Below are 13598 nucleotides of genomic sequence, written 5' to 3'. Positions count from 1 at the left end.
GGCTTATTCGAGACAGGGACCTTTGGAAACCTAAATACTTATTGGTCCTTCAGTGGGCACTGTTGCTGCTTGCTTAGACCAAGACCATTACCACTTTTTAAATGTTTTACTCAAAAATAAGCTAAAAGGCAAATTTCATACCTGTTTTCTTTTTGGAGAGCAGATGGGTATGGTGTTAATACATCATCATGTATCCTGAGCCTCTCTCTCCTCAGCACTGCACAGATGCTTGTTATCTAAGTAACAGGCATTTTACAGCCAGCAAGAGGGATGGAGAACACAGAAGCCCATGGTTAAGCTTACTCTCAAACCTGGCTTTCATTTGGCGGTGCAGAAGAGATTGCCTGTGTGATAGAGAAAAAAAATTCAAAGTGATTCAGCTATTCAAGGTCTCGGGCCCAATGGATAGAGGATTGTAACAAGCAAACCTGGTTTTTCAATTTTAAACTTAGCTTCTATTAAAGAAAATGTATCTTTAAGTACTTCTTCACTGAAATGTTACCCACAGCTCTCTACTCCTCACTCCTGTGCTGAAGGTGGACAGCTTTCTTTCCTCACTCTACACTTGCACTCCCTTCTGCTTGCTAAGAAAATGCCTGAAAGTTTACCTGATCCAGAAATTATCTTGGAGCTACACTCCAGCATTGGTTTTCACAAACAAAATGAAGAAAACTCATCATGTGTCAACTGACACATACTCACAGCTATTTGAAATCAAGTGTTTGTAAGCAGTTAAGCTGAAGCTCTTTTGTGAAACATTACTACATAAAAATGAGAACATTCCTACCTGCTTGCGCATATTATCATTCTTTCAATTAACAGAACTGCATTACAATCACGCCTACTGGCACTCCAGAATCACTTGCATTGTATTATCGAAATGAATTACTAAAGGTTCAAAATGACTCAGCTAATTTGCCAGCTTCCTGATGCTATTCCACCCACAAATTTCCCAATCTATGTTGGATTTTTAAATCTTTTCAACTCTTGTACTCATGAACTGTCAAAACAGAAAACAATTTAAAAACCTGAACAAATTAATGCCCCATATTGAGAGAATAAGGGGATACAATTCAGAGTAGGAAAAGTTGCTGAAGCCTCTCTTACGGCTAAGGCAAGACTAAAAGGAACTTTAAACTTCACCCTTCTCACTCACATTGCCCAAACCAAGGCAGCTAGTTCAGTTCACAAACTAGTCAGTACAAAACACTAATGTAAATATAACATACCTGAACACAGTGAAGAACCTCACAGTTATGAAGGCAGCATTACCACATAAAGATGATTTAACAGTTGCTACATAAAATAAAAACAAGGGAAATACAACTTGTGTAACACTGACATTTCTTTCAAATGTAGTCAGGATGAAAATATATAAACCTTGTCCATTTTTATGCTGCACTGGACTCTGTAGCGTCACATATACAAACAGGAACAAACTTACTTCCCTCACATTCAGTATTAGGTTGCAGCTGCAATCCACTGTGCTCCTCCAGGTTCCCAAGCTTGGCAGCACCGTCAGCAACACATCAATGCTGGTGGAGAGAAAATAACTCACAATCAGACACCACAGAGCAGAAAACATTTTAACAACAGAGAGGTCTGTTCATAGTCCACCTACAGAGAAAGCATATCCACAAGTGTGGTTTCGAGAACATTTGTCTCCCATAACACAGGAGGTAGTTAGGCAGTTTTTCTCCCTTGCTGTGTGTGCAAACTCCAACATGGAATGAATATGAGTTACTTCCACTTTAGCTTTTAAGAAACAGCATTTGTCACTCCTTTGAGAGCAGCGGGTGAAAAGAAGTGGGAATTCCAGCCAGTACGGCTAATGCCTTGGATCAGATTTTGAAAAAATAATTCACATCCATTTTTCTTTGTTAAGAGGCACGAAAAAATATCACTTAACACATCTATGTAACCAATCTTCATGTCAACTCTATTAAAAAACAACCAACCAAAAATAAAATACATGATCACACTATTAGCCTGCTTGTGATAAAGCACGCATGGTTTCAGACAATCCTTTAAGCAATGTCATAGACAGAATTGAAGATAATGAGAGAAGCATCTAAATCATAGATGTTTTCAGGCTATCTTCTGGTGCCCTCTCATTCATGACATCGTGGACATCAAACTCCTTTTCATTCCCTTATGCAACATTACTGGAGGAACCTACAGTAGCTGACGTATCTAAATACGGTCAGGAGTTATCTTCAAAACTTGAGATCCCCTTGGCAATGCCTTGGGAGGGAGACCATTGCCACAGACAGGGGTGTCCATTTACAATAAACATAAATCAATTCAAATGCTTGTCTTTACAGGAAGACATAAGTAGGAATCCAAAGAACTTGCAAGTACATCTCTCCATTTCTAAGACTGTCAATTACACAGTTAAATACAGAATATGAACTTCTGAACGTCGTACCAAAATGATCAGCTATTTTGCAAAAAAACCCCAACTAAATGAATGAGGTAAAAAAAATCTTCAAGCCAAAAGCAACAACAAATCACAAACCAAAACACACCCCAAGCCCCACAAATTAGATGTTAACATAAGGTTTCAACCAACGCAGACCTTTTTAACTTTGGAACTATGAAAGCATCAACAGTCCCCTTCATTACACTTGGATGCTTAAGACTTAATAAATGAAAAAGAAAGGATTTAGGTCTTCCTACAGAAGCAGGACACACAAACTTGATCCAATTCTTGACTACTTGAGATGACTTTTCACCAAGTCCTCTATCACAAAGAGTTATCACTAAACAATTCAAGGGATCCCGCTGATTTCTTGCACAATACATCACAGTCAGTATGACATACATTACCTTTGCCTCAGATATAAAGAGAAAAAAATTTCTCATACATTCTCTACAGTGACATACTTTGTTCTTCTGTGATTTTTGATAGAGCAAAGCTGCTGTTTTCTCTTAATTGATTCAACTGCCTCAGCATTTTCAGAAAAGTACTTTATCAAGAACTTTAAGAATAGCTTTGGACCCAGAATTATGTTTGAACCCTTCATCTTTTTCACAACTGACTGGATACGCAACACAAATGTTCAATCTGAATTATTTCTAAAAACAAGCATGATGGTATTTCCTCATCAGCTGCAACTGAACAGGTAATAGCCCATTGCATAATGTCTTATACCCCAACACAAAGTGCCCTGGGCAGGTTGATGTAACCCCCATGTGTTACCTTCTCAGCCTGAACACAACAAACCCTGGAACCATCAGTAAGGCTGTTTAAATCAGGTATGTCAGACCCAAGTCTGCCTTTGCAGTCAAAGAATATTATTCACACATGCGTATTTCTTCCCCTATGAAGTTATATGGTGCAATATAAATGTGCCTACTTCCTGCCAAGCAATTTAACAGTGACAGAAGGGGACCCCCTTTAAAGTTCCTTATGCGCTTACTGTTAGTTACTGAAACAAAGTAACACCCACAGAGTCATTTTCACCTTCATACAGACTGAAATAGCAAATTTTCAGCCAGCCAGTACCACAGCACACTACCACAGCCAGCCTCTTTTTCTTTACCAGTGTGCTTTATTTTTTAAACAAATAACTTAGTTTTCAGAGAAAGCAAACCAAACAACTCCTTCTGCGAAGAAGCATATTACAGCTAAGCAGACTTCTCATCAGGTGACAATTCTTAGCCATTTGTATACCCCAGAATTTATTTGTATATCCCAGAATCTATTTGCCCATCTCTAAAGAAGTGTTTATTTGAAAGGTAGACTAAAAGATTGTCCCTTGGTCACAAGGAAATCCACGGCAATCAAGGACAGAGCAAATTTGAAGAGCCCTTGCTCTGGTAACTAAAAATAGGCCGTTTATACGTAAAATTACAGCATTTGGTGTGTTGCACTGCCAAGCTTTCATAAATTTACCACTTATGAGGCAGGAAAAGATGTTTACAAAAGAAATAGTAACACTGAGGCTTTAACATGGTTCAGATTATTCAAGAACAGTAGGGAATTACAAACCTTCACAAAAAAATCAAACCCTAAACCCCAAAAGATTTCTCCACCTAAAAGCACCACTGCTGGAAATGCAGCGTTTTGAAAAGACAAAGGTTCAGCACTAACATGGATTAAAAATGCAAAGATAAGCACTCCAAATGACAAACTGCGCTGTCATCTTACTGGCTGGCTCTCCTATCAGCTGCACAAAAAAAAAAAAAGAACATTCTCATTTATTACATTTCTCTCTACAAATTTTGGGCCAAAGGAGACCTGAGGGCCTGCTCACACTGCTACTTTTTGACAAAAGAAAACCAAGACACCTAATTCTGGTCTGTTCAGTTAAATCTGTATCACAAAATCGAAACAGATGAAGGATGTGTAGCTTTTTATTTCTTTGCATCTACATGTGGGTTTTCAGACCACTTCTTCCAGGTTATCCAAATGGGAAGTTTTCCTACTGTACATATTATATAAAGCGACAGAGGCAAACACCACTTCCCTACCTAAAATTATCTGCTTCTCACAGACATGGCAAGCCAATTCACAGCCACTTCTGCACAAACATAGCCATAGGTAAACACAACAGTTTGAATTCAACACTAGTGAACAGCATACATGTAAACAGAACCTTCCAAATCAAAACTAGCTTTAAAACAAGAACTCCATAAAGCCAAAATCCAAATTAAAAATCCCCACTAAACCCCACAATACATCGCATGGTTTTATGTCATCCCCAAAGTTGTATTTCTGAACAATTTATCTTGTTGCATGAATTTAAGGAAAAAAAAAAAAAAAGAAGAAAAAAACTGAAATGCAGTATTCTGCATGCCTGGTTATAGCCTAAATATGCTGTAAGTAATGGTAACTGTTAGTAGGAGAAATATTTAAGTTCCCTTAATATTTCATTACACTACCCATTTGGAAAGCATTAGTGCTGAAATGGTGGCCCAGAACTATGTCTGTGTTAATTTCATATAAAAACCCACCGCTTTTACAATCGTGTTTCAATTTAATTATTGTACACAGGTTAACAAAAATGTATCACAAGTGAAACTAAACACTGGATTTAACAAAAACAACAGTACAACACATGTTCATTTTCTCCAGGAAATAATATTACAAGTGTTCATCTTAGGACAATTTAGCCACATTAGAGACAGAAGTTCTGTTAAAATGCAACTGTGGTTTACTAAGCCACTTATTTTAGCACTACAGAGTATCTGAAGTCAGAGTCCTATAGCCAAGGCTTAAAATTTGTTTAAGATTCAAACTCCAAAATGTCCTACAGTCAAAATGACAGTATTTTAAAAAAACACACAACAAAATAACCCCAAAACAATTAAAAGGCTGTTGTATATAATTTTATCCTCTTCATAGCACTCTCTATTCATACAGTTGCTTGTATCATTGGTAATAGGGTCTGTATCTGGCTTGATCAGGGTGATGTGGTCCAGGAAGCGGGGCCTGAGCAGGAGGCCCTTGCATCCTTGGAGGTGGAGGTGGCCCCCTTGGAGCTGGCCATATCCCTGGACTCATTCCCCCAGGCTGTGTGAAAGGGGGACTAAGAGTTCCTTGATCTTCACTGAATTGCGGCAAAGAGTTTGGATTATAGTGATGGGGAGGGGGTGCATTTACATTTACAGGTGGGCCTCCATGCTGAGGAGGGGGAGGTCCTGGAGGAGGATGATTCATATATGGTGGCATCTGGGCAATTATATGTCCAGGCGGTGGGGTAATAGGAGGAGGAGCAGAGGTCATTGGTGGTGGAGGAGCTTGGCTATACACCATGTGAGGAGTACCTGCTGCCTGGGGAGGGTGCTGCAGCGGATGGCTTATTGGTGGAGGTGGTGGTGGGGGTGGTGCATAATGCTGCTGTGGAGGCATAATATGATGAGGGTGCGATACCACTGGTTGACCCTGGTACTCAGGATGATGATGAGCAGGTGCAGGGGCTGGTGGAGGTGGTTCTCGAGCACCTGAACTGGAATCATCCTGAATAGGGACAGTGATTAAGTTGCTGTGTTTTCTCGTGGAGATGCGGAAGGTGTCCTGACTGACTGGGCGAGGTGGCGGTGGAGCCATTGACATCTCTGCAGGAGGTGCACGAATGTCTTCATGTGGCTGGTTGTAATGCTCATGTGGCACATGCTGTAAAGGAGGTGGTGGCATCATGATGTGCTGCTTTGGCGGAATGTGGCTCATATGATGTTTCTCAGGTGGCATTATGAAGCGCTCAGGAATTTCGGCAGGCGGCGGGGCAATAGGAGGATGTACAGGTTCAATTGGAGGCCGACTAACAGGCTTCCCAGCTCTCATATGGCGGTGGTTGATGTGAGCTTGTAAGTCCCTCTGTGACAGGTAAGTTCTCTTGCACCCTTGAACAATGCTACACATGAAGAGAGACCCTCGTACACACTGCTCAATTCGCTGCACTGGTTCATTACAGCTAAATCATAAGAGAATATTGGTTTAGAGTCATCATAGAGAGCTTTATCTGCAATATTTTTTTTGTTGAGTCAATTAGTTTACCATAGTTACACAAATCGGAACTGACAATTTCCTCTCCACCATAGCAAGGAAAGAAACATTGATTTTGAAGTTCATCTTGGTTTTAAGTTTCCAAACACAACTAAGAAAGACCATTAAAATTTCATGAGGTGGAAACTTATAGATAGCTTCACTCTCACAAATTCCCTCTGTGCATTAAGACTAGAGTCACTCTCACTAAGTAAATTAAACTGCTGTTCAATCTTTTTCAAATTAGAGCTGTAACAAGTTACCTACCCAGATACTTAAACAGTAAATGCCGATCTCTTGAAATCCCAAAATATAAGATACGAAAATATAATCAACTGATTAAGTAGAGAGTATTCTACTGCCTCTGCTAAAAAACTATATAAATAATTACATAAATAACTGCTAACACAGTATCTAAAATAAGGTATTTAAGTTACTTTCCTACATTTGTTTTAATAACAAGTCTAGCGATAACTTACCCTGGACACATCTTGTCTCCCTTTTTCTCATGTAGTATAGCACAGTCATAGCAGAAAACATGCTTGCAAGGTATCTAGAGACAAAAAACCAGCTCTGTTAGGTCACTGTATATAAATATCTGTGTCGTTCTACAGAATATAGTTCCTTCCTATGGTACAAAATAATAACAAGTAGCTAATAATAAAAGTAACTAAGTTCCCTATAAGGTGAACAAGCACAGCCTGTGAACAGGTAGTTAGCAGTTTACACCATCTTTGCATAGAAGCTTTCTAAAACAGTTTGTGTTGAGTTTGGGGTTTTTGGGGGTAGGTTTGTTTGGGTTTTTTAATGTTGGCAAAAAAAATACAGGCAAAAGTTTAGGTTTTGCAATAATACCAAAAAGAACATTCACAGAAGCTGCATATGAAATCTAATTACACTTCTCTTGCTGGCAAGGAAGAAAAGTTTTAAAAGCATTAACTGTCATTAAGCCAGATCCTGAAGCCTGTTACATCACACTTAGAAATCTAATTTAATCTCAGGGATTCTGTCACACTAACTTTAAAGGGACATAAATGCAAACTGTTTTCTAACATCACTGTGACTCTTAAAGAGCTTCCTTTTAAACCTAAGTGGTGTAAGGTCAAAACCCAATGAATTTGAAGGGTTTTTTTGTCAATATTCTGATTTTTTTTGTTTAACATTTTCAATCTTACTTTATTACATCAGGACATCAGGGGGCGAAGTGAAATCAGCCAAATGGAAAAAAACCCAAACACATCAGCAATGAAGGGCCCCGCTTCCATCCTGACATTCTGCTGATTTCAGCAAGTGCCTGAATAAACAGTAACCTCTAAAGGCTTCACAGAAACACAGTAAAAACTAATTTTACCTAAAGGGAAGCCATGACTGCATCTTGCACTGATAGTTTCACTCACCATGCGTCCATACATTTTGATAGGCAATCCACACTTATCACAAAAATGGACTGGTGTATCATCCTTTTCCCCCAGCAAGTTTATCTGATAGGGTAGAGAAGGGAGTGGGAGAAAAAAAAACATCACTAAAAGCTTCTCATTTCAATTATTATCAACACACTCACTATTTCTGAATTAGTTGAGAAAGAAATGTGAGAAAGCAGAGGATGTATTTTCAATCAGTCAGTCAAAAATAATGGAAGCACTTTTACTTAAGAAGTTATCTACCAGAACTATCTACAGCTTGGAATGATTCACAAAGATTCATGACTTTCCATCCATGACTTTACCTTATAGTCCCAAAAGATGGGTCCAGGGAATCTCCTTTGACTGCCAAACATTTCACCGCCTTTGCATTCGTATCGCTCCTCTTTGTTATATTCAAATTCTTCTGTGAAAAGAAGAAAGAAAAGAAAGACACAGCCAGCCACCATGCTTTCCTAACTGACACCAGCTGCTATTAAAAGCATGTATCATTCTATACGGAAACCATCAAGAAATGCACTTCCAATCTGCAGAGCCCATTCTACAGAAAGGTAGAGTCAAAACACTAAGACAGACTGTTTTGGGAGTGTGCATCATGTAATCCTTATAGCGCAACAGTACCAAGGAATTTGAAATTTGTTTGCACTTAGACAGAACCTTGGACTCCAAGTCTTCAGGACTGAATACAGTCTTGAACAATGCTGAAGTATAATATGCTCCCCTACAGGGCTAATATTTATATCAATTTACCTTCATCACCAGCTTGTGTCTTCGAAGGCATCCTGTTCATATTTCTTGGAGTTCGAGGTGCAGGTTTGGTTTTATTGGTCTGTTTTGAGATAAGCTTTATAGGGATTCTTCGACGAACATCAAGACCACCCAATGATCCTGAACTATTTGTTCCTTGCAAATCATTGTCTATGAAAGGGGAAAAAAAAAAAAAGTTACGTATTTTTTTAGTTATCTAATAGTTTCCAAAAGAGTTTTAAGAAAAATAACTTTTAAAGCTTGTTTAAGACTCATACAGCATATCAAAGTTTAATCACTACAAAATAAGTATCTTCACACAGTTTTTTCTAGAAGACAAAAAAAACTGCACTGGGGAAAAGTGTGATTTTTAGGAAATCTAGTTATAAAAATAAAGCTATTTTAAAAAGTTAGCAAGCCTGTCATTCCTCCACAAAAGGAAATAACCTCAAACATTAATTGTATAGCTTCTCTCACAGCATAAATAGTACTGAAGAGTCAATTCTTTGTACAACCTTGACAACACAGAATTTCTTATGAGAAGGGGTAATTTTTACAACTTATGTAAATTGTTTATTAAAATTGGAAGGAAACTAGTTTTTTTATTAACTCGCCATCTTGACATATCACAAGTTTAGCATAAAGCATCACAAAAATATCAGTACTTAAGAATACATAGTAGTATCATTGCCAAACTGAAAATTATTGCTCCCCACTACACACAGAACTCTCTTTAACCAGACTTAAATCTGAATACCAGGCCAAAGGAAGCAAAAAGTAGCCTGACACATGCATCAGTAGATACAATGCTCTGAGAGATAATCAAAAGGGGGGTATTGCAATAAACAATACCAATGAAGACAGTACGACTCCCTCAGCTTCCAGTGAGTCCACCTTCAACCACTGTATAGCATCTCATCCACACAAAAAGAAAGTTGTCCTTCACAAATCTACCCAGCTCACTGTTACTTAAATGGAAAATGCCATTCCAGCAGCTGTTTCAAAGCTCAGCCTTCAAGGGGTGTACCACAAGCTGTCACAGCATAAGCCCTGCGCTCCACTTGACAGAGCACTGGAATAATCAAGACCCCAAGGGATTATAGTACTGTAGCATCTGGACACTAAAATTAGGGTCCCATTAGTGTAACTCTGCACAGCATCTCACACACTACTGCTCCCCCAAAGCCTATAAACATCCCACACAACACAACAAGTAGGAGAAGAAATAAGAAAAGGGGGAAAAGGGATTGCCCTAAGCAGCTACCACAGGAACTAGGAACTGCAACAAGGTTTCAAACTGGAACTGTGACCTGACAGTCACTTTACCATAAAATCGAGAGACCTCAATTTCCTCTTACAGAGCAAATGTATTTATTCCTCTCAGCACTGTGGTTTACACATTTCATACTAAAAGGCAATATGTAAAAAGGTAAAAGCAATGAAGCCTGGTTTTACTTCTGTTAATCTGTTGCTTTGGCTTAGTCTGTCCTGCTGGGTGAAGAGGTGACCCAGCTAACACAGCTCTCCCACCAGCCTTCCACAGAGGCTGCTGGACTAGAACATCAGAGTTAATGACGCTAAAGCTGTGGATTTTCCACTTGTTAGGAAATGCTGGTTTCTACCAGAATACACAAAACCACAATACCACAGATCAGAAAAAGTCTCTGCAGAACCTTAATCCATTTGCAAGTTGGAAGAACTAAAACAAATCTAAAAAAAAAACAACAAAAAAACAACCAACCAAATGTGTATTATTTACTCCACTAAACTGCCAATAGGAAACAATTAAGTTCTGATGACTTTGCTGCATATGCCTTTGCAAGCCACAGGTATTTACATAAGTTAGCAGCTCAACTAATCCAAACTAGCAAGTTTATTAGTCATTCGTGTTTCATGAAAGGATAATAAATTCCAGTCTGTGTGAGCGGAACTACCAGAATGAAGTTCAAGAAAAAAATAAAACAAAACCAAAACCCAACAAAATATAAACATACCAAAATTGTTAAGACTACTCAGAGACACTCTAATTACAGGTGATACATCCTCCTGAACTGCCATACTCAGCAACCTTTCTTAAATTTTACCTGTGTGTTTCAGGTATTGGGATTTTTTAATCATCAATATAGCTCAAATACTATATAAACTTATAACGCAATCTTTGCTACGGAGAAGGAAAAAAAAAAAGCGCAAAACACCGTATCAAAAGCCCCATGTCCACTCATCCACCCGTTGGATGACGCCAGCAGCTAACCAGCAAAGCTACAAAGCCAGATTTAAACATTTATGCCAGTTTCCTCTCCAGAGCACATGCACCGATCTCGGCAAACACACCGGTTAAACACCGGCCCCGCCGCCACCCCCGAGCCGCCGTAGGCCCGAAGGCTGCGGACACACCACCCCGCTTCGCGCAGCCGCCACCGGCAGCGCCTGACGCCGCGCCCACTCCCGCCGCTCTCCGCAGCCCGCCCCGGGGCGGGAGAGGGGGCTCCAAGCGCGGGTGGCCCGTCAGGTGCCGAGGGGGTGGAAGGAGGCGGGGAGGCCGCGCCTCTCCAGTGAGAGCGAGGGACGCGAGCCCGGCGCTGTGGGGACGGACCAGGCCGCACCGCGCGGGCCGCGGGGAACCGCGGCAAACCCGGGCCCTGCCGGCGTTACCGGGCGCCAGGCCGCATCCCGCCGCCACCCCGGCACTGCCGCACGCCCGGCGGCCCCGCGGACGGCCTCTCCCCGCCCGGCAGCGCGGAGCGGGCGCAGGTGCAAGCGGGTATAAACGGTTCTCCCGGCCTCTCCCCTCCTCACCATTGTGGTCCATGGTTCGGCGCGGGGCACTGTGGGAGCGGAAGGGCGCGGCCGGAAGCAGAAGCGCCCGTGAGACGGGCAGGGGAGCGTGGAGGCGTGCGCGGTCGGGAAGCGGTCGTGGGGACGTGGTCGTTGCGCGTCTGCGGAGCGTCCATGCCGCCGCGGGACGGTGCGCGCATGGCGGAGCTCTTCTGACCGGGCCACGGGCGCAGCGGGCCCTGCGATGAGGCCGGGGAGGAATGTGCGGCTGCCCCGCGGTGGCCGCCGGGAGGGAGGCGGTCGGGCCGGTTCTCTGGGGTACAGTGAGCTGCGGAGGGAGCTCGGGGGCCCACCGAGATGGTGGCTGGGCCGGGGCGGGCGCCGCCCTGCGGGGAGAAGTGCCTTGACTGGCGGCGGGCAGGATCTGCGCTCCGGTCAGGCGCAGGCGGGTCTGCTGTGAGTCATCCTTGGGCCCTGCCTCGGCTCCGGGCCTCCTTCCCCTCTGGAACGGGCTCCCGGTGGAATTCGGGTGGATGGCCTTGGGCCGCGGCAGGGAGGGGTTCTTTGGGAACAGGCGTGACCCTGTGTTTCTTGGGGAAGGGCAGAATTAAGAAGAGTCGTCTTTCTATTGAGGAGCCGCACCAGCGCTGCCTGCGGGCCCAGCGGGAGGGCGATGTGGTGCGGGATGCCAAGAAAGGGGACAGATCTGAAAGCACACGGGCTCTGAATTGCTGCTGGCCAGCCTCAAGTTTTACCATGGAAACGGCATATTCCTGACAGCTGGGGCTGTAGGAACGTCAGTGACTTGACGGAGCAGTGAACATCCAGGGCATCTGAAAGCATCACAGAATCATGATAGAATGGTGTGGGTTGAAAGGAACCTTAAAGGTTATCAAATGCCATCCCCCTGCCATGGGTAGGGATGCCTTCCACTAGACCAGGTTGCTCAAAAGTCCCATCCAGCTTGGCTAACAGCAGTAGACCTTGCTACCTCAAGAGACTACTTTGTGTTACTTCTGAAAACTTGGCAGTTTGTAAATGCTGTGTAATTCAGTGGGATACTGTCTATCACTGAAGAAAAATATAATACAATTAAAACATAGGTTATAGGGTTTGGTGACTGGCTCACTGAAGGTCTCCAGGACTGGGACCTTGTGCCCTAACAGAGGGAGTCTCTCATTATCTTTATAGCCTTAACATCTGAAAGCTGCCATTTAAGCCTATTGTTTCTTGTCTTACCCCTCAAGGCAGATAGAACAGATTTTCTCTTTTGTCTTTGCTGTGCCTCAAAAGGCAGGCCCAAGGGAAGCTGACACTGATTCCTGCTTCCACACATTCCACCCCCCGCCAATAATACGGTTTATTTCTCCATAATAAGAATTCATAAAGAGAAGAGTCTTAAAAAACCAAACATGCAGATGCATGGAGCATGTTTTCAGTATGTACAACTTTATTTTCTAGTTAATGGATACAATTACTATTAAAACACGGGTTTATAAAGGTAAAAAACTTAAAATACATGTCGAAATTTAATACCTGGCATGCAGGGAATGCTCAAAATGCATACGAAAGTATCACTTCTTCATTGTACTGGAACAACATGAGCACATCTAGTTGCATTACTCACAGATGTTAGTACAAAATTGTGGAGAATTTTAGCTTCACTGCAAAATCCATTATTTTGGTATCCATCATTTTGAGGGATACATAGGTAGAAAATTAAGACGCACATACCCCCAAAGCACTGTGAAAGACATTTTAATGCCTTCAGTATGTCGTATGTCACGTTGTACCATTCTATGTAACTGTAGGCTTTGTGTGAAATGCTGTTTTTTTGACAAATTAAGAACAAATACAGCCATGCCTGGAAGAAATATGGGGGCCAAGAATAAGTGCATCGAATGGTGTTTTTTCATAATTAATTCCAGCTGAAGTGTTGCATTTGGAAAGGAAACTGGAAGACAGTTAAATATTTAATTGCTTTTTATAAATACCTGTAGGGACAAGAACTGGAGAAGGTTCAAAAAATAGTGTAAGCCCATATCTCTGTCAAGTAAGGATCTACACTCAAACTCCACAGTGCAGATGTTCTCTTAAGGAAAAAACAATTCCACTTGCATCTTTTCCATAGTGTGTGTTCTTCACAAAAATGAGCTGAAAGCTCA

The 13598-nt window shown here is 41.8% G+C and overlaps 1 protein-coding gene across 3 annotated transcripts; it reads right to left on the bottom strand.

Annotated features, from left to right (window-relative positions):
- Positions 1 to 3534: 3534 nt before the first annotated feature.
- Positions 3535 to 11607, bottom strand: CBLL1 (Cbl proto-oncogene like 1). Of its 3 annotated transcripts, none has more exons than XM_061467435.1 (6): positions 11455 to 11607; positions 8662 to 8829; positions 8217 to 8317; positions 7888 to 7971; positions 6970 to 7043; positions 3535 to 6419 (listed from the first exon to the last, which is right to left on the bottom strand). In XM_061467435.1, exons 1-6 carry the CDS (start codon positions 11465 to 11467, stop codon positions 5378 to 5380), a joined length of 1482 nt encoding a protein of 493 aa, XP_061323419.1. In that variant the 5' UTR covers positions 11468 to 11607; the 3' UTR covers positions 3535 to 5377. The 3 variants fall into 3 exon arrangements, with proteins under 3 accessions (XP_061323419.1, XP_061323420.1, XP_061323422.1); XM_061467436.1 differs by having other exon boundaries at positions 8217 to 8314; XM_061467438.1 differs by lacking the exon at positions 11455 to 11607 and adding an exon at positions 10854 to 10992.
- Between the last annotated feature and the right edge of the window lie 1991 nt (positions 11608 to 13598).

This window comes from Pezoporus flaviventris, unplaced genomic scaffold (assembly GCF_033815535.1).
Source record: "Pezoporus flaviventris isolate CSIRO_AGI_PZ_B2104156 unplaced genomic scaffold, CSIRO_AGI_Pfla_v1 ptg000045l, whole genome shotgun sequence".
Taxonomy (NCBI): Eukaryota; Metazoa; Chordata; class Aves; order Psittaciformes; family Psittacidae; genus Pezoporus; species Pezoporus flaviventris.
This window is presented reverse-complemented; position numbering and strand designations above follow the sequence as displayed.